This window comes from Artemia sp. Qi Xiang Cuo, chromosome 16, assembly GCF_049724085.1.
Source record: "Artemia sp. Qi Xiang Cuo chromosome 16, ASM4972408v1, whole genome shotgun sequence".
In the NCBI taxonomy this organism is placed as follows: domain Eukaryota; kingdom Metazoa; phylum Arthropoda; class Branchiopoda; order Anostraca; family Artemiidae; genus Artemia; species Artemia sp. Qi Xiang Cuo.
Genome location: NC_142809.1, coordinates 7533377 through 7555252, shown reverse-complemented (window position 1 = coordinate 7555252; position 21876 = coordinate 7533377). Strand labels below are relative to the sequence as shown.

General features: G+C 37.5%; 1 protein-coding gene across 2 annotated transcripts in view; it reads left to right on the top strand.

Annotated features, from left to right (window-relative positions):
• The window catches only part of caly (ubiquitin carboxyl-terminal hydrolase calypso), a 143564-nt gene that overhangs the window by 39324 nt on the left and 82364 nt on the right, over nucleotides 1–21876 (top strand). For both annotated transcript variants that reach the window (XM_089102737.1, XM_089102738.1), the window contains exons 3-4: nucleotides 3265–3390; nucleotides 6658–6871. In XM_089102737.1, the coding sequence (XP_088958863.1) occupies nucleotides 3265–3390; nucleotides 6658–6871 (340 nt within the window). The remainder of the gene's footprint in view (nucleotides 1–3264; nucleotides 3391–6657; nucleotides 6872–21876) is intronic.

Here is a 21876-nt window from a genome sequence, read left to right as displayed (position 1 = left end):
TTTCATCGTTGTGAGCTTTTTTTACTATCAGAAGGCAACTGTTCTGACATAAAATGATGAGCTGAGCCCAAAAATAAAATTAACCTGGTGTAGTGTCTACTTGAAAACCCGTTTCATATTCATCAATATGCACTTTTATAGTTTCATTCCACATGTTTCTTTTATCACTTGTTGTCCACCCATTCGTCCATTGTTGGTAAAAACAAATTGCAACAGAAATGATTTTTACACCATGCTGTAGAGAAAAAAAAAAGTGGAACAACATCAAAAGTTGGACATTCTAGGTCGACGCAAAACTAGTTTCTTTTTTGCGTATCGTGTATCGCGTATCGCTTTCCTAACAAAAAAATTAAGTTCCGGTAATTGTTCGTTTTTTTTAAACTGATTTATTGTTCCGATGTAAAAAGACGAGATGAGTGTGAAAATGGAGTCAAATTTGCTGTGCGGTATATAAAAAAATGTCATAATCATCAATATGAGGTTTTTACGCTTCTCGTCGTCGTGATCCCCATTCTTTTTTTACCAGACCAGCTTTCGCTGGCTAAATTGTCGGTTTGAGACCTAATAATTAGTTTGCCTGAATCTGATTTTCACTGGCTCCATCACCTGATGGGTCGGCCTAAAGAAAGTGATTGCAAAATATTTACTAAAACATTACAAATATTAGAAAAGGGAAATGATCTATGAAACTAGTTTTCAGCTGCTGACATTTAAAATCCCTCTTAGAATAAACTATTATCAACACACAGACTAGTCTTCACAACTGATAAAATTGTCGAATGAACTTCATGAACATTTGAAAGACAGAATCAAATTCAGACTAGTATTCACAACTTATTCTTTTGATTCAGGTATCTGAGCTTGGACGTTCTCCTCATCTTTATAGTTTTGGGGTGGTGGTAACTGTTCTGGGTGGACGAACGTGGGGGCATTAGTAACCTTCTTTTTAAAAACTTCCCTGCGGAGTTCATTCAGATTTCCCTCTTTTGATGAGCCATATATCATGAGCAGAGCATCTTCTCTAGCAACCCTTACTTCCTCTTTCGAAGCTGACTTCAGCATGAAAACTGCAGCTGATGTACGAAAATCGGCATCTGTCATTAGCTTCTTCAGAGCAAGGCCTTTTCCCACACTGTGAATCCGTGAAGTAGAGTCAAAGTCTAAGATAGCGTGAGCAAAAAGAATCAGATGACATTTCTCTTGGCCCAGCTTATCTTTCAGTTTGTGAATATCCCATATTCGGGGAGCTTCGCTCAGCTTTGGCTCAGGTGCAAATAATAGTTTCTTGCTAGATAGGTCACCATGATAACACAATAGAAACAAAAGATAAGTATCCAATGACGACAGTGTCGTAACACCGGCAAGAATCAACAGCAGCTTGCACAATTAGAGGATCCGCATCATCAGGTACCTGGACTACGACGAACCTTTTTTATCGGAGATAAACAGTTAACGCGCAAATAAAACTGGTCTTGTTTTTCTTGCAGGACAAGAACTCATCCTTTTTTACCTTCAGATGGATATCTGCTGTGAAGAAGATCTCAAACCCGATTATACGACTTCACGTAAGTAGCATAATGATATCAAGGATTTCAGAGTATCTTTCGTTTTTGGCCAATGGAATTCTCTGCAGAAGAGCTCCACCGTCGATGATATATCGAATGCCTTTGAGAAGGGAAGTAAAGCACTCCTCGAGATTGCAAGCCTGTGCTATAGCCTTGGCAAACTCTGTCTTGTTCGGAGAACGGAGCATACAAGAACTGTAAAAAATTGAGGCCGGGTAGGAACACAGTTCGTGTTGAAAGTACTCAGATTCCGTGAAATTTATCCTCTGCTAGCTTGGCGAACCTCTGAAAAAGGAAAGAGGGGTTCAGTCTTTTGCAATCTCCACCTGGATTCTGCTTTCTATTAATTTGAAATGCCTGTTTTTTTCTTCGAAACACAAAATCAGTGACCAGCTTTCCAGACATGGAGTCAAAGATTTTTAAGAAAAAGAGAACATTTTAATTTAAAGGAAAAAGAGAACATTCGCAGTGAAGCTTTCTTAAGCTTGTTAGGTGGTGGATATATCGAATGACTTTCTGTATCTATACATGGCAAGATATCAAACACGGGTATTAACGTGACTTGATAAATGATTGCTCGGGGTAATTTTCAATTGTGATTTTTTGCTTATGGCTTTATCTGAGAAATCACTTGGACAAAGCGTGGGACGAAACGTTGATATAATTTATGGCATACGAAGGTCATGAAAGTAGTGTAGCTGCCTTCTGTGCGTTAACTGGTTTTCCGAACGAGCCAACCATAACATCAGCCCACTTTTTTTTTCTTTTTTTTTAATACCAACAATCGACGAATTGGGGGACAATAAGTACTAAAAGAGCCATGTCAAATGAAAATAAAAAAGTGCGAATTGAAGAGCATGAACAGTTTATCTAGTAGTACCTCTATTGGGTAAATTTAAAATTTGGGACCAGCTTGATGCCTTATGTCAAGATTGCTGTTTTGTGACAGTATGGCGAAAAAGAGGTCACAACGATGAGAAGGGTGAAATGAGATATTGATTATTATGAAATATTTTTCTGGTAGATTGTACATCGAATTTGCTTTCATTTACGGGCTCAGCTTTTCCTCTTAAATCGGGAAGGTACTTTACATATAAAAAAACAAACATTTACCGATAGTTCATTTTTTGAAGTAAAAACTGAAAGAATTGACACGTAAAGCAAAAGAAAACTAGCTGTGCTTTGATCAAAAATGAGAAGCTTCGTATATGCCATTGAGCTTTTTTTTTCTCTTCAGCATGGTGTAAAAATAATTTTTATTAAAATTTTTATCAGATCGACCCATATTTTTGGCTAGTGTGCCTGTACTGCAATACTGGCCCGTTATTTTGTTATTGTTTTTGTTTTTTGAATACCATTTTGTAATTAATAATTCCCACGAAATTCTTGAATATTGCGCTTTTTCGGAAGGGATCTAATATTGGCCCAATGTATTTTATTTTGTTTATTTCTTCTTCATTTTATTTTGTTTTAATTGTTGTTGTTTTTTCTTCCTTTGAAATGATTGTGTTCTCGTTATTGGTTTGTTTTTTTTTTCATTAGTTTATTATTGTGCCTTGTTTCCTTTTTTTTTTGCTTCTGCTTCGTTTTCTTTCGGACAACAATCTTTCAATAAACTGTAATAACAAATAAGCTATCAGCTTTCATTTTGGGTCGCCCATAATCTATCATGTATGTTTATTATGTATATTTATGGTAGGTTGTTCCAAATAGCTGTGCTACCCATGCTTTGCTGTCAGTACTGCTAAACTGCTCCAATGTGGACAGCGGAACTACATTGAACCGACTTAAGCAGTACACATCAGGAATGAGCCCAGAAAACAAGGTAACTATTAGGAGTAAATTTGCCAGTTAGAAAATGGACATGATAGCTCTATCCAACATTCTAACACCTGTTGGTTCTGCATAATGCTAGTTCTAAATTCTCTTGAGGGTATATATATATATATATATATATATATATATATATATATATATATATATATATATATATATATATATATATATATATATATATATATATATATATATATATATATATATATATATATATATATATATATATATATATATATATATATATATATATATATATATATATATATATATATATATATATATATATATATATATATATATATATATATATATATATATATATATATATATATATATATATATATATATATATATATATATATATATATATATATATATATATATATATATATATATATATATATGTGTGTGTGTGTGTGTGTGTGTGTGTGTGTGTGTGTGTGTAATTAAAAAGTAAACGAGTGTGAATTTTAGCCTGTGGAAAATACGAAGTGAAAGACAAAACAAATATTTTGCCAAGGACCTCCACCAAGCTGTCCTCAGTTATCCGGGGGCTAGGGGGTCGAACCCCCTCCCCCACCCCCGTTTTTTTTCCGACTCGTAAAAAAGTAACAAAAATTAATATAAACAATTTGTCGATGCGTTTTTAAAAGGTTTTTTTTGGATCCCCTCCTCCTGGAAAAATCATTTTGTAAACCCTCCTCCCCCCGGAAAAAAATCCTGGATACGACCCTCATATATATATGTATATATATATATATATATATATATATATATATATATATATATATATATATATATATATATATATATATATATATAAATCCCACCCAAGTTTGCTGGTACATGATATTGTAAACATTCGTGTATTCCATAATGCTATCAACGTTCAGCACGGTCTAGGCTTCTGATTCTTCAGAATCACGTTTTAGCTGAGTCATGTCTAGGACCAACTTTTATTTTATCATTGGCCATCAAATTTGATTGAAAAGAAAATTGTTTTCTCCCACATTAGAAATATTTCAAATTTGGAAGACTGAACACTTGCTTCAGACACTAATTTTGAGGAAAGTGGCCATAAATGAAAAGAGGTCCAATCAGAATGTTTGAATCAGACTCACAGTTTGAATCAATTACAATCAGAGGTTCAGAGGGTAATCATAAATGAAAACAGGCACAATCTATGGTAGGGAGGGAGACTATCAGAAGGTTTGAATCAGACTCACAGTTTGAATCAATTGCAATCAGAGGGTAATCATAAATGAAAACAGGCACAATCTATGGTAGGGAGGGGGACTATCAGAATTTTTGAGTGAGACTCACAGTTTGAATCAATTGCAATCAGAGGGCATCATAAATGACAACAGGCACAATCTATGGTAGGGAGGGGGACTATCAGAGTGTTTGAATCAGACTCACAGTTTGAATCAATTGTAATCAGAAAGCAGTCGTAAATGAAAACAGGTCCAATCTATGGGAGGGAGGGGGACTATCAGAATGTTTTTTTCCGATAAGGGCAAAGTTAAAATCCAAAGACTTGCTCTTTTACGCTTCGCATTTTTGAATCCTGAGGGTTACTCTCTCCCACGCTTGGGTTGGTGCAACGTTCCAACCCATTCGAATCATGGGTTAGTACAGCGTTGAAAACGTTCGCATATTCAAATAACCTAACCTGGTTCAAGACTGTCTTGCGTTAGGATTCTTTAGAATATCGAATCAAAAATTGAAAGAGAGGCTCATGCTAAGAAATCGTGTTCAAAGCTGGTCATGCCCCTGATAATTTTATGTCCCTACATTGCAGGAAATCCAGTGTTACATTGCAATAGAGAACGATTTCGAACCTTTATGTGACTTAGCTTATTCATTGAGGTTATTATTTACTTATCATCATTATTATTGTTATATATATATATTATTATTTCATAGTGTTACATAGTTATAAATCAACAAGGACTGCGTCAAGGTGGGACGTATTGTACCATCGCTAAGGGCAGAACTAAGGTAGATAGTCTAGAACTAAGGAATGAAAAATTGGATTGATTTTGGGTTGACGCGTAACGGACAATGTCCACTGGACTTATATGCAAAATTCTGGGGCTGAATTGGGTTGGACTTACAGGTGGCGAACAAGTGATACCTAAGCCTAAGCCTAAAGATAACAACTGATATATCAAAGAATACTGAGAAAACTGTCTCCCCAATCTGTACCTTGGAATTAAAATCAAGAATTTTGCAGCCATCAAGACATGGCTGATTGTAGAAAAAGCCAAGACAGATAGTCCGTGTGATTGAGAGGCAAATCTAAAATAAGCCCTTTTTAGAATTGTATAAAAATGATGTCACTCCATTTGTTAATAGATAAATTTATCTGTCATCCATTCATAGGTGCTTCCTATGGCAGAACTAAGGTAGAAAGTTATAAAATTAAGGGATGAAAGATTGGATTGATTTTGGGTTGACGCGTGACGGACAATCTCAACTCGACTCGTATGCATAATTCTGGGACTGAATTTGGTTGTATTTATTGGCGGCGAACTAGTGACAGCTAAGGCTAAGCCTAAAGATAACAACTGATATACCAAAGAATACTGAGAAAACTGTCCCCCCAATCTGTACCTTAATTTGTGTCAAGTTCCCCCTTCCCCCCTTTTTCCCTCCTGGAAAATTTAAAAATCAATGACCCAAAAGTTAATTTTCGACATTTCAGCGTAAAGAATGGACACGATTGTGACAGTTCTATAATAGCAAACCAAAATTTTCTTCAAAAGCTGTTCAAAAAACAAAATTGCTTGGATGGTTCTTATGACTTTTGCCAGGGAGGTTTAAAATTCATAACTAATTTGGGTGGAAATTCAGATTGGTCGTACATACCTAGCTCAGCTGAAGCACCGAGGACATCAAAATGAAAACTTGTTTTAAGTCTTGAAACTACACACCTGCATCGAACATCGTTTGCTTCGAAAACTGAATTCCTGGGTTTTCCTAATTTTTTAAGACGATTTTTTAATTTTTAAAAAATGTATTTATTAAACATAATCTTTCTATCTAAGCCTTTTTTGTGCTCTAGAAATGTTAATGTATTTTTTTCCCATGCTTTACCGTTTTGTAAGCTTTTTAATTGATTAATAATCAAAACCCTGCTATCTAAGCCTTTTTTCATGGTCTAGAAATTTTTATTTATTTTGTTTTACCGTTTTGTAAGTTTTTTTTTAAGTTTGTATACCTTGTGTGATTTCTTTCTTTAATCTTTCAGGGACTAGCTATAGGCAATACTCCTGAGTTGGCAAAAGCTCACAATTCTCACGCTGTACCTCAAACTCAGCGATCTAGCAACTCAGAACGTGGAATTAGTTCAACTGGTGTGACTAGACAAGGTCAATCTGAAACATTCCATTTCGTGAGCTATGTCCCTGTTGAAAACCGACTATACGAATTAGATGGACTCAAACCCTACCCAATGGATCATGGTGAGTTTATACCGAGTCATTATGGTAAAGCGTGATTAATAATTTTTGTAAGTATTAGTAGTAGTTGCAATGATCTAGCAGTATTGTGGTTGGAGCAGCCTTCAATGTTGGAATAGTCGTAGCAGAAGTAGACATATTGGGAAAGGTAGCAGTGGTAGTGATGGTTAAGTCAAGTGAAGGGAGTTGTTGATTGGGTGAGCCCTGCCCAATAGAGGTTTCCATTGTTATATATATATATATATAGTAATAACATATATATATATAACCTTCTAACTTTCTTGTGATGTCTGGGTTTATATTGATATCATCTAATATTGGTATGCGTGGACTGGTAAGCGTGTAGCCGAATCTTTCAGAGCTAAGGGTTCACGTGGGAGGAGATAGAAGAGAGTCTATAAACTATTAACTGTTCACTATAAACTATTAAATATAACTATAACTATTAACTATAAACTATTCATTTATTCTACAAAGTCTATTATACTTGGTTTGAAATTAAAACACAAGAGAATAACTTTACAGAAGTACTGTACGAGAGGAACTAACTTAAACACTTCGGAAATCCGTATATAAAATTATTTCCAAGGTTCTTAGAAACGCGTTCTATTATATTAAAATTGTCCTATTTCCTTTTGAAATTATAAACTTAGTTTTTCTTATTCTCATTTCCACAATACAGAGCATCATAGATTCTGTAAACCCGTGTTCTACTTAGATAAGATAAGATTTATTCTTCATTAAATACACATACAATGATGATACATGTTATTATTCCCCCAAAGGCTCATTGGCCTGTAAAGAAGGGGGAAGACAAATGAGTTACTTACTCGGAGATGAAAAACAAAACAAAATTTAAAATGATCACTTACTCACAGACATAAGAGCAAAAGGAGAAGAAAAGAAAATATGGATAAAATGAAAACGATAGAAAAAATAGAATAAATAAACTAAATTAATTAAGTAGATTAAATAAACTAAAAAAATAATAATAAAAAATTATAATAATAATAAAAAAAAAATAACTTCTACGAAGCCAAATAATTTTTAACAATTTTTTTAAACGATCCAAATGAGTGGCACCTTCGAGCCGATTCAGGCAACTTATTCCAAACAAAGTGACACGCCATTAGAGGATTAAAATCTGACCTTATGCAAGGAGTAAATGGAACTTGAACATGATTTGTCATATTGCGAAGATTATAATTATTATGATCAGAGGTAAAAGATAGTGGAATGCTTAGGGGCCGGGGGAGGTCACCATGAAGCTGAGAAAAAGTAAAGTATGCACATGACAGAATGTATAGTGACTCAAGATCATGCAATGGGATAACTAATGAACGATTAGTTTCCTGAATGAGGTTTCTAGCTTTATTGTAAACCTTAGAAAAGGAAAGATTGACATCCACACTATTGGACAGTAAGAAACGTAAGACTGGATCAAGCAGTGAAAAAGGATTTTCAAAATGGATCCACGAAAAGTATGTTTAAGTTTCCTTAAAATACCGAGACTCCTGCATATCTTTATTTTAATAAAATCAATGGGACGTTTGAAAGATAGGTTTTCATCAACAAGAATGCCCAAAAAACGAACACGTCGATCTTTAGATCTATTAGCTATCCCAGTTGGCTGGTAAATTTCTGATAACTGGGGGTAAACCTGAGAAACACGCGAAAAAATAAAAAAAACGAGGCTTGGAAAAAATTAGGGTAAGAGAATGAGCATTTAGCTACATTATCAATGTCCCAAATAGAATTTTCAAATTTAGTTGAAGCCCTGATTTACAGTTTCCTAACGCGCCAAGTGCGCTATCTCCAGCACAACAAAACGGACATCAGTAGAGGGCGAACTATAGCTGCCACTATGGGCAAGGGAAGGCTTAGGATGACAAAGTACACAACAATTAATAAGTTTCTGCTTTTTTACCATATAATAAAGATCATTTACATAAATCATAAATAGCACAGGCCCAAAAACTGATCCCTGGGGGACGCCAAAATGCACTTGTGAGGGTGACCGGAAAAGTGTATCAACAGAAATGAACCTATCCTTCAAATAAGACCGAAACCACGAAATATATGTCCCCTTATGCCAAAATGAGGCATCTTCGATAGAAGAATTTAATGGGTTAAGGTATCAAAAGTCTTACGAATATCCATGAATACAACAGCCAGAATCAACCCCGAATCTGGTGCAGGATGAATAAAATTCAAAATGGTCAAACAGACATGATCAGTGGATTGCTGCATTCGGAAACTAAATTAAAAATCATGAAGAAAATTTTTAGGTTTTAGGAAAGTAAGGAGACGAGAATGCATAGCCTTTTCAAATATTTTACTGCATACTGATAAAATTGAAATTGTTTGATAATTTGCCGGATCACTCCTTTGTCCACCTTTGTGCAGAACAATAATCCGAGCACGCTTTAGAGCATATAGAAAAAATCCACGTTCACATGAAAGATTAGCAGGTTTTGTGATAGGCAAAACTATTGAGGAAAGAATAGATTTAACTGCCCTAGTAGGGATAGAATCTGGCCCAGACGAGGAGTTTTTCAAGCCATTAACAGTTTTAGCAATTTCACTTACTGTTACTGGCTCTAGAAACATAGACATAACACAAGACGGGCCGAGGTAAGATCTAAAGTCCGGCTTGGGCCGAGACAAAGTAAATGTAGAAGTAATATTATTGCCAATATTAGCGAAGAATGAACTGAATGCCTCTTGGACATTAAGCTCACCCTCCACAGCTTTATCACCAATGACCAGACTCATAGGTAAAGAGCTAGACTGAGAAACGGGTTTAAGTATAAAATTGATTACCTTCCAAGTTTTACGAATATCATTGCCACACGCAGCAAAGTTATTTAAATAATTGAGAGATTTGGCTTTCCTACACAAGGAATTTTATATATTCCGGTAGATCTTGAATTGACAAAGACGAATAGCACTTGCTGAAAGTGTAGCACATTTATAAGCTCTCCAGAGATTATTCTTCCTTCTCCAGCTTTTGAGAAGTTCGGATGTCATCCCTGGGTTTAGAGGAACAATCCTTTTAGACCTATGATTAGAAGGTGGTACTTTACAAATGCTAAGAATAGCCTCTTTTATGGTTCCATAAAAGGACTCAAATAAACAAGAAAAATCCTTATCAAGCAAGCTCCACGAATTTTCCGCTAATTTAGACCCAAGAAGAGATAACTCTTTCTCACCAAACCTAACAGAATAGGAATCAAACACCTGAGCCCGGTCACTTCCCCTGTTTTCTAGAATCAAATATATAAATTTATATAATAAAGATTTCAAATATAAAGATTATTATAATTATAATTAAAGATATTATAATTTATATAATAAAGATATCAAACATATAAATTTCAAAGATAAAGATGAGTCACATTGCATTAAAAATAGGTTTCATGTTTCCCGTTGCGAGGCTTGAAAAATGCAAATAAATGTGCATTGTCAATTTAATATACATATACTGATATTTAGTAATCAAAATGTTAATATTATTTGATTTATTAAAGTTATAAAAGTAAAAACATTTATATTTTTTCAGTAAAATGGAAATTATGTTCTGGCATTGGGAAGGCATACGGGTTTTGAGCCCTACTCATGTTAGTTTCTGCTCGTTTTGAGTTTGACTCTGTTATTTATTGTAATTAATTAAAAAAAAACTTTTCCCGCAAAATAAGTTTTTAAAGAAAAGTAAAGAACTCCATTATACAAAAAATGAGCAAAAATAAAATCGAATAATCTACCAAGCGTGAAACTACCACAAAGCAGCATCGGTAAATAAATGAAACCCAAAACGAACAGAAATTACAATAAATAACCGAGTCAAACTCAAAACGAGCAGAAATTAACATAAGTTGGGCGCAAAACCCCTATGCCTTCCCAAGGCCAGAACAAAATTTACATTTTACTGAAAAAATATAAATGTTTTTACTTTTATAACTTTAAAAAATCAAATAATACTAATATTTTGATTACTAAATATCAGTATATGTATATTAAATTGACAATGCCCATTCATTTGTACATACTATACAGTATGTACACAGTTTTTGTACATACATGTATTTGACAATGTTCATACTGCTGAGATGCCTTATTGGGAATTAGCATTATCACAGTGCATTTTGATTTAATCTTAAGGCAACATTTAGTTTTTAAACATAATGGGCAAATGGGAGGGTTGGCGTGGGAGGGTGGGAGTGGAAGGGGAATTAGTTGCCCTTCAATCACTTTCGACTATTAAAAAGGGCAACAGCCCTTACAATTTTCAATCGAATGAGCCCTTTTCGAAGTTCCCACGACAAATCCTTCGATTCAAAGTGCACTGGTCTAAACAACAACAACAACAAAAAATATCACTAATCAATTTCGACTATTAAAAAGGGTACTAGCCCTTTGAATTTCAAACTGAATGAGCCTTTTTTCAAGTTTATTCCAAACAGATTTCAATAAAAACCTTATATGCCCCCAGGGCATAACTTATAACCCTTGCCCTGAAGACTGTGGGGGGAGTGTACTGCTCAAAAGTATAATTTCCTGAACTTTGAACTGCATGGAACAAAATGACTATCTCAAAATCTTTATTAGATGTATTTGGGTAAATGGTGAGCGTGAGAGGGGCGTTAGTCACTCTCCAATCACTTTCAACTATTAAAAAAGGCACTAGCCCTTTTAATTTCCAATTAAATGAGCCATTTTGATGTTTCTACGCTTTCAAGAAAAACCTTATACGCCCCAAGGGCATAATTTACAACCCTTGCCCTGAGGGCTGTTGGGGGGGGGTGTCATCCTCAAAGACCTAATTTTCAGAACTTCTACGTTGAATAAAATGGCTATCTCAAAGTTTTGATTAGATGTGTTTGGGGAAAAGGTGGGCGTGAGAGGCGGGTTAGTTGCCCTCTAATCACTTTCGACTATTAAAAAGGCACTAGCTGTTTGAATTTCCATCGAATGAGCCTTTTTTAAAGTTTCTACGACAACGCCTTCTATAAAAACCTTATATACCCCCAAGGCATAACTTACAACCCTTGCCCTAAGTGCTTTGGGGGACAGTCCTCAAGAACATAATTTCTGTCTGGAAATCAACTACGCTGAACAAAATGGCTATCTCAAAATTTTGATTGGATGTGTTTCGGGAAATGGTGGGCGTGGAAGGGGTGTTAGTTGCCTTCCAATCACTTTCGACTATTAAAAACAGCACAAGCTACTCCAATTTCCAATTGAATGAGCCCTTTTTGAAGTCTCTACAACAACTGCTTCAACACAAAGTACCCTGCTCTAAAGGGAAAAATTAATAAATAATACATTGTGCCAACATCGTTCTTATATACCCCCAGGGCATAACTTCAAACCCTTGCCCTGAGGGTTGTGGGGAGTGTCCTCCTCTTTACTTTGTCCCTGTTTCTTGTCTCATTCTCGAGTGTCCCCTTCTTTACTTAGGCAGTGCGATCGCGCTGCCTATGATTTATACAACAACTTTCTATATAAACCTTATATCCTCCCAGGCCATAACTTACAGCCCTTGTACTGAGGGCTCTGAGGGGGTTATCTTCCTAAAAGACCTAATTTCCAGAACGTTCAACTACGTTGAGCAAAATGGATATCTCAAAATTTTGATAGCATGTGTTTCGGAAAATGGTGGGCGTGAGAGGGGCGTTAGTCACTATCCAATCGCTTCCAACTATTAAAAAAGGCACTAGCCCTTTCAGTTTCCAATTTAATGAGCCCTTTTGAAGTTTCTACGACACCGCTTTCAATAAAAACTTTATATGCCCCAGGTCATAACTCACAAACCTTGCACTGAGGGCTCTGAGGGGATTATCATCCTAAAAGACAAAAATTTTCAGAACTTTCAACTACTTTGAACAAAATGGATATATCAAATTTCAATTCGATGTGTTTGGGAAAATGGTGGGCATGAGAGGGGCGTTAGTCGCTATCCAATCACTTTCAAGTATTAAAAAAGGCACTAGCCCTTTCAATTTCCAATTGAATGAGCCCTTTTGAAGTTTCTACGACAACGCTTTCAATAAAAACTTTATATGTCCCCAGGGTCTAATTTACAAATCGCTCACTGAGGGTTGTTGGGGGATGGATTTTCATCCTTAAACACCTATTTTTCAAAACTCTCAACTATGTTGAATAAAATGGCTATCTAAAAATTTTGATTGAATGTGTTTGGGGGAATGATGGGCGTGGGGGGGGGGCTAGTTGCCCTCCAATCACTTTCGACTGTTAAAAAGGGCACTAGCCCTTTGAATTTTCAATCGAATGAGCCTCTTTTGAAGTTTCTACGACAACGCCGTCTATAAAAACCTTATATGCCCCTTGGGCATAACTTAGAACCTTTGCCCTGAAGGTTGTGGGGAAGAGTCCTCCTCAAAAACACAGTTTCTATCTGGAAATCAACTACGCTGAACAAAATGGCTATCTCAAAATTTTTATTGGATGTGTTTGGGGCAATGGTGGGCGTGGGGGGCAGGCTAGTTGCCCTCCAATCACTTTCGACTATTAAAAAGGGCACTAGCCCTTTGAATTTTAAATTGAATGATCCTGTTTTGAAGTTTCTGCGAAAACGCCTTCTATAAAAAACATTATATGCCCCCAGGGCATAACTTAAAACCCTTGCCCTGAGGGCTCTGGGGGAGTGTCCTCCTCAGAAACATATTTTCTAATTGGAAATCAATTACGCTGAACAAAATGGCTATTTCAAAATTTTGATTAGATGTGTTTGGGGAAATGATAGGCGTGGGGGGGCTTGTTGCCCTCCAATCACTTTCGACTATTAAAAAGGGCACTAGCCCTTTGAATTTCCAATCGAATGAGCCTTTTTTGAAGTTTCTACGACAACGCGTTCTAGAAAAACCTTGTATGCCCCCAGGGCATAACTTAAAACCCTTGCCCTGGAGACTGTGAGGGGAGTGAACTGCTCAAAGGTATAATTTCTTGAACTTTGAACTAAGTGGAACAAAATGACTATCTCAAAATCTTTATTGGATGTGTTTGGGTAAATTGTGGGCGTGAGAGAGGCGTCAGTCTCTCTCCAATCACTTTCAACTATTAAAAAAGGCATGCACTAGCCCTTTCAATTTCCAATTGAATGAACCCTTTTGAAGTTTCTACGCTTTCAATAAAAACCTTATACACCCCCAGGGCATAACTTACAACCCTTGCCCTGAGGGCTGTGGGAGGGGCTGTCATCCTTAAAGACCTAAATTCCAGAACTAATCACTACCGTGAATAAAATGGCTATCTTAAAGTTTTGATTAGATGTGTTCGGGTAAAAGGTGGGCATGAGAGGCGGGTTAGTTGCCCTCCAATCACTTTCGACTATTAAAAAGGGCACTAGCCCTTTGAATTTCCAATCGAATGAGCCTTTTTTAAAGTTTCTACGACAACGCCGTCTATAAAAAACATTATATGCCCCAGGGCATAAATTACAACCCTTGCCCTAAGTGCTTTGGGGGACAGTCCTCAAGAACATAATTTCTATCTGGAAATCAACTACGCTGAACAAAATGGCTATCTCAAACTTTTGATTGGATGTGTTTCGTGAAATGGTGGGCGTGGAAGGGGTGTTAGTCGCCTTCCAATAACTTCCAAATATTAAAAAGGGCACAAGCCACTTCAATTTCCAATTGAATCAGCGCTTTTTGAAGTTTCTACGACAACTTCTTCGGTACGAAGTTCCCTGCTCTAAAGGGAAAAAATAATAAATAATACATTGTGCCAACATCGTTCTTATATGCCCCCAGGGCATAACTTCAAACCCTTGCCCTGAGGGTTGTGGGGAGTGTCCTCCTCTTTACTTAGTCCCCGTTTCTTGTCTCGTTCTCGAGTGTCCCCTCCTTTACTGGCGATCGAGCTGTCTATGATTTATAAACAACTTTCTATATAAACCTTATATGCCTCCAGGGCATAACTTACAGCCCTTGTATTGAGGGCTCTGAGGGGGTTATCTTCCTAAGAGACCTAATTTCCAGAACGTTCAACTACGTTGAACAAAATGGATAGCTAAAAATTTTGATAGCATGTGTTTCGGAAAATGGTGGGCGTGAGAGGGGCGTTAGTCACTGTCCAATCACTTTCAACTATTAAGAAAGGCACTAGCCCTTTCAATTTCCAATTGAATGAGCTCTTTCGATGTTTCTACGACAATGCTTTCAATAAAAACTTTATATGCCCCAGGGCATAACTTACAACCCTTGCACTGAGGGCTCTGAGGGGGTTATCAACCTAAAAGACAAAAATTTTCAGAACTTTCAACTACGTTGAAAAAAAATGGATATCTCAAAATTTTATTTCGATATGTTTGGGGAAATGGTGGGCGTGAAAGGGGCGTTAGTCACTATCCAATCACTTTCAAGTATTAAAAAAGGCACTAGCCCTTTCAATTTCCAATTGAATGAGCCCTTTTGAAGTTTCTACGACAACGCTTTCAATAAAAACCTTATATGCCCCCAAGGCATAACATACAACCCTTGCCCTGAGGGCTGTGGGGGGGGGAGGGGTTTTCGTCCTTAAAGACCTAATTTCCGAAACTTTCAACTACGTTGAATATAATATCTATCTCAAAATTTTGATTGGATGTGTTTGGGGGAATAATGGGCGTGGGGGGAGGCTAGTTGTCCTCTATTCACTTTCGACTAATAAAAAAAGCACTGGCCCTTTGAATTTCCAATCAAATGAGCCCCTTTTGAAGCTTCTATGAAAACGCCTTCTTTTAAAACCTTATATGCCCCCAGGGCATAACTTAAAACCCTTGCCCTAAGGGTTGCGGGGGAGTCTCCTCCTCAAAAATGTATTTTCTATTGGGAAATCAACTACGCTGAACAAAATGGCTATCTCAAATTTTTTATTGGATGTGTTTGGGGGAATGATGGGCGTGGGGGGGGGGGCTAGTTTCCCTCCGAGCACTTTCTTATATTAACAAGGGTACTAGCCCTTTGAATTTCAAATTGAATGAGCCCCTTTTCAAGTTTCTACGACAACGCGTTCTATAAAAACCTTATATGCCCCCAGGGCATAACTTAAAACCCTTGCCCTGAGGGTTGTGGGGGAATGTCCTCCTCAAAAACATATTTCTATCTGGAAATCAACTACGCTGAATAAAATGGCTATCTCAAAATTTTTATTGGATTTGTTTGTGGGAATGATGAGCGTGAGGGTAGTTGCCCTCCAATCACTTTCGACTATTAAAAAGGGCACTAGTCCTTTGAATTTCCAATCGAATGAGCCTGTTTTGAAGTTTCTACGACAATGCCTTCTATAAAAACCTTATATGCCCCCAGGGCATCACTTACAACCCTTGCCCGGAGGGCTGTGGGGGGAGGGGTTGTGATCCTTAAAGACCTAATTTCCAAAACTTTCAACTACGTTGAACAAAATGGCTATCTAAAAATTTTGATTGGATGTGTTTGGGGGAATGATGGGCTTGGGGGGGGGCTAGTTTCCCTCCGATAAATTTCGACTATTAAAAAGGGCACTAGCCCTTTGAATTGCCAATTGAATGAGCCCCTTTTGAAGTTTCTACGACAACGCCTTCTTTAAAAACCATATATGCCCCCAGGGCATAACTTAAAACCCTTGCCCTAAGGGTTGTGGGGGAGTCTCCTCCTCAAAAATGTATTTTCTATTTGGATATCAACTACGCTGAACAAAATGGCTATCTCAAATTTTTTATTGGATCTGTTTGGGGGAATGATGGGCGTGGGGGGGGGGGCTAGTTTCCCTCCGATCACTTTCTTCTATTAAAAAGGGCACTAGCCCTTTGAATTTCTAATCGAATGAGCCCCTTTTCAAGTTTCTACGACAACGCCTTCTATAAAAAACCTTATATGCCCCCAGGGCATAACTTAAAACCCTTGCCCTGAGGGTTGTGGGGGAGTGTACTCCTCAAAAATATATTTTCTATCTGGAAATCAACTACGCTGAATAAAATGGCTATCTCAAAATTTTTATTGGATGTGTTTGGGGGAGTTATGAGCGTGGGGGTAGTTACCCTCCAATCCCTTTCGACTATTAAAAAGGGCACTAGTCCTTTGAATTTCCAATCGAATGAGCCTGTTTTGAAGTTTCTACGACAACGCCTTATATAAAAACCTTATATGCCCCCAGGGCGTCACTTACAACCTTTGCCCTGAGGGCTCTGGGGGGAGGGGTTGTCATCCTTAAAGACCTAATTTCCAAAACTTTCAACTACGTCGAATAAAATGGCTATCTAAAAATTTTGATTGGATGTGTTTGGGGGAATGATGGGCGTGGGGGGGCTAGTTTCCCTCCAATCACTTTCGACTATTAAAAAGAGCACTAGCCCTTTGGATTTCCAATCGAAAGAGCCCCTTTTGAAGTTTCTACGACAACTCCTTCGATAAAAACCTTGTATGCCCCCAGGGCACAACTTAAAACCCTTGCCCTGGAGAATCTGTGGGGAGTGAACTGCTCAAAGGTATAAAGGTATAACTTCTTGAACTTTGAACTAAGTGGAACAAAATGACTATCTCAAAATCTTTATTGGATGTGTTTGGGTAAATGGTGGGCGTGAGAGGGGTGTTAGTCGCTCTCCAATCGCTTTCCACTATTAAAAAAGGCACTAGCCCTTTTAATTTCCAATTGAATGAGTCCTTTTGAAGTTTCTACGCTTTCAATAAAAACTTTATATGCCCCCAGGGCAAAATTTACAACCCTTGCTCTGAGGGCTGTAGGGGGGGGAGGGGTTGTCATCCTCAAAGACCTAATTCCCAGAACTTAAAACTACGTTAAATAAAATGGCTATCTCAAAGTTTTGATTAGATGTGTCTGGGGAAAAGGTGGGCGTGAGAGGCGGGTTAGTTGCTATCTAATCAATTTCGACTATTAAAAAGGGCACTAGCTCTTTGGATCCAATCGAAGGAGCCTTTTTTAAAGTTTCTACGACAACGCCTTCTATAAGAAACCTTATATGCCCCAGGGCATAACTTAAAACCCTTGCCCTAAGGGCTGTGGGGGACTGTCCTCAAGAACATAATTTCTATTTGGAAATAAACTACGCTGAACAAAATGGCTATCTCAAAATGTTGATTGGATGTGTTTCGGGAAATGGTGGGCGTGAAAGGGGTGTTAGTTGCCTTCCAATCACTTTCGAATATTAAAAAGGGCACAAGCCGCTCGAATTTTCAATTGAATGAGCCCTTTTCGAAGTTTCTACGACAACTTCTTCGATACGAAGTGCCCTGCTCTAAAGGAAAAAATTAAAAATAATACATTGTGCCAACGTCGTTCTTATATGCCCCCAGGGCATACATTAAAACCCTTGCCCTGAGGGTTGTGGGGGAGTGTCCTTCTCTTTACTTGGTCCTCGTTTTTTGTCTTGTTCTCGAATGTCCTCTTCTTTACTAAGGCAGCGCTGCCTATGATTTATACAACAACTTTCTATATAAACTTTATATGCCCACAGGGCATAACTTACAACCCTTGCACTGAGGACTCTGAGGGGGTTATCGTCCTAAAAGACCTAATTTCCAGAACGTTCAACTACTTTGAACAAAATGGATATCTCAAAATTTTTATTGGATGTGTTTTGGAAAATGGGGGGCGTGAGAGGGGCGTTCATCGCTATACAATCACTTTCAACTATTAAAAAGGGCACTAGCTCTTTCAATTTTCAATTGAATGAGACCTTTTGAAGTTTCTACGACAACGCTTTCAATAAAAACTTCATATGCCCCAGGGCATAACTTACAACCCTTGCACTGAGGGCTCTGAGGGGGTTATCATCCTAAAAGACAAAATTTCCAGAACTTTCAACTACGTTTAACAAAATATATATTTCAAAATTTTATTTCGATTTCTTGGAGAAAATGGTGGGCGTGAGAGGGGTGTTAGTCGCTATCCAATCACTTTCAACTATTAAAAAAGGCACTAGCCCTTTCGATTTCCAATTGAATGAACCCTTTTGAAGTTTCTACGACAGCGCTTTCAATAAAAACTTTATATGCCCCAGGGCATAACTTGCAACCCTTGTCCTGAGGGCTGTGGGGGAGGGGTTGTCATCCTTAAAGACCTAATTTCCAAAACTTGCAACTACGTTGAATAAAATGGCTATCTTAAAATTTTGATTGGATGTGTTTGGGGGAATGATTGGCGTTGGGGGGGGGGGGGCTAGTTGCCCTCCAATCACTATCGATTATTAAAAAATGCACTAGCCCTTTGAATTTCCAATCGAATGAGCCCCTTTTGAAGTTTCTACGACAACGCCTTCTATAAAACCATATATGCCCCAGGGCATAACTTAAAACCCTTACCCTAAGGGTTGTGGGGGAGTGTCCTCCTCAAAATGTATTTTCTATCTAGAAACCAACTACGCTGAACAAAAATTGATATCTCAAAATTTTGATTGGATATGTTTGGGGGAATAATGGGCGTGGGGGGCTAGTTGCCCTCCAATCACTTTCGACAATTAAAAAGGGCACTAGCCCTTTCAATTTCCAATCGAATGAGCCTTTTTTGAATTTTCTACGACAAAACTTTCTATAAAAACATTATATTCTCCCAGGACATAACTTGCAACCCTTGCACTTAGTGCTGTGGGAGGGGGTCATCCTTAAGGACATAATTTCAAAAACTATATACTACGTTGAATAAAATGGCTATCTCAAAATTTTGATTGGATGTGTTTGGGTGAATGATGGGCGTGGGGGGAGGGCTAGTTGCCCTCCAATCACTTTCGAGTATCAAAAAGGGCACTAGCTTTTTGAATTTCCAATCGAATGAGCCCCTTTTGAAGTTTCTACGACAACGCCTTCTATTAAAAACATTATATGCCCCCAGGGCATAACTCAAAACCCTTGCCCTGAGGGTTGTGGGGGAGTGTGCTCCTCAAAAATATATTTTCTATCTGGAAATCAACTACGCTGAACAAAATGGCTGCCTCAAAATTTGTATTGGATGTGTTTGGGGGAATGATAGGCGTGGGGGTAGTTGCCCTCCAATCACTTTCGATTCTTAAAAAGGGCGCTAGCCCTTTGCAATTCCAATCGAATGACCTGTTTTGAAGTTTCTACGACAACGCCTTCTATAAAAACTTTATATGCCCCCAGGGCATAACTTACAACCCGTGCCCTGAGGGCTGTGGTGGGAGGGGTTGTCATTTTTAAAGACCTAATTTCCAAAACTTTCAACTACGTTGAATAAAATGGCTATCTAAAAATTTGGATCGGATGTGTTTGGGGGAATGATAGGTGAGGGAGATGGTCTAGTGGCCCTCTAATCACTTTCGACTATTAAAAAGGGCACTAGCTCTTTGAATTTTCAATCGAATGAGCCTGTTTTTACGACAACGCCTTCTATAAAAACATTATATGCCCCCAGGGCACAACTTAAAACCCTTGCCTTAAGGGCTGTAGAGGAAGTATCCTCCTCAACAACATATTTTCTATCTGGAAATCAACTACGCTGAACAAAATGGCTATCTCAAAATTTTGATTGGATGTGTTTGGGGAATGATGGGCGTGGGGGGGAGGCTAGTTGCCCTCCAATCACTTTCGACTATTAAAAAGGGCACTAGCCCTTTGATTTCCAATCGAATGAGCGTGTTTTGAAGTTTCTATGACAACGCCTTCTATAAAAACCTTATAAGCCCCCAGGACATAACTTGAAACCCTTGCCCTAAGGGTTGTGGTGGATTGTCCTCCTCAAAAACTTATTTTCTCTCTGGAAATCAAGTACGCTGAACAAAATGGCTGTCTCAAAATTTTGATTGGATGTGTATGGAGGAATGATCGGCGTAGGGGGGGGGGGGTGCTTGTTGCCCTCCAATCACTTTCGACTATTAAAAAGGGCACTAGCCGCTCCAATTTCTAATCGAATGAGCCCTTTTCGAAGTTTCTACGACAACTTCTTCGATACGAAGTGCCCGGGTATGGAAAAAAAAAATATTGTGCCCACATCGTTCTTTACTTAGGCAGCGCGCGCTGCCTATGATTTTTGTTCGTTTTGGGTTTCATTTATTTATCGACGCTGATTTGTGGTAGTTTCACGCTTGGTAGATTAGTTGATTTTATTTTTGCTCTTTTTTGGTTCAATGGAGTTCTTTACTTTTCTTTGAAAAACTTATTTTGTGGGAAGTTTTTTTTTAATTAATTAATGGTAATGCTCGAAAACACTGACAGCTATAAATTAGTAGTAGCAACGTGCACAGGTGAGAGTGTGTCAGGGTGAGAGTACTTATGTCATAATCAATATCAACGTTTGAAGGAAGTGAAAGAGGGGGTTGATTAAGTGAACCCTAATCAAAAGACCTGTTGTAGCACAGTGGATTGATGCTCTGCTTGCCAATACGGGGCACCAGGGTTCGATCCCCGCTGCAGCAAAGTTGGGTGACGAGCTTGCTACTTGTCTCTGTAAAACACCCAGCAACTGAAACATTGACTCGACGCCCTATGCGCCAGCAATGGCTCAAGAGGATCTTTATATATAATCAAAAGACCATGGTTAGTTGATATTGTAAATAATTTTGTTGATATTGTAAATATTGTAAATTAAAGTTTAAAATGCCATTCATTATTGTAATTTTTATTCAGTTACGCTTTCATCGTTACTTGGAAAGGGTTTTTTTTTATTTTACTTTCAGTGTTTGTTTTAATGTTTGATTTTGTATTATCCTTTAGACTTTTATCTGTATTTTTTTTTATTATTCAGTACTGAGGACGGTCAAACGGATGTTTCGACTGAAATATTTCCATAGTTCTCTTCGATTTTTCACTGGCTATAATTATCCTCGTTTTTTTTTCTTTACGATTTTTTAGTCTTCTAGCCATTATTGCGCCATTTGATATTGAGCTATTATTTTTGTTGTTATTATTATTTTTTTTAAGAAATAACTGTCTTTCCAATATATCAGTGACTAAATTGATAGTGAAGCTCAATTAAAAATAGTTTTGAATATTAATCAGTAGTGCAACGTTCTAGCAATATTTGTGGTTAGAGTAGCCCTCAGGGTTGGGATAATT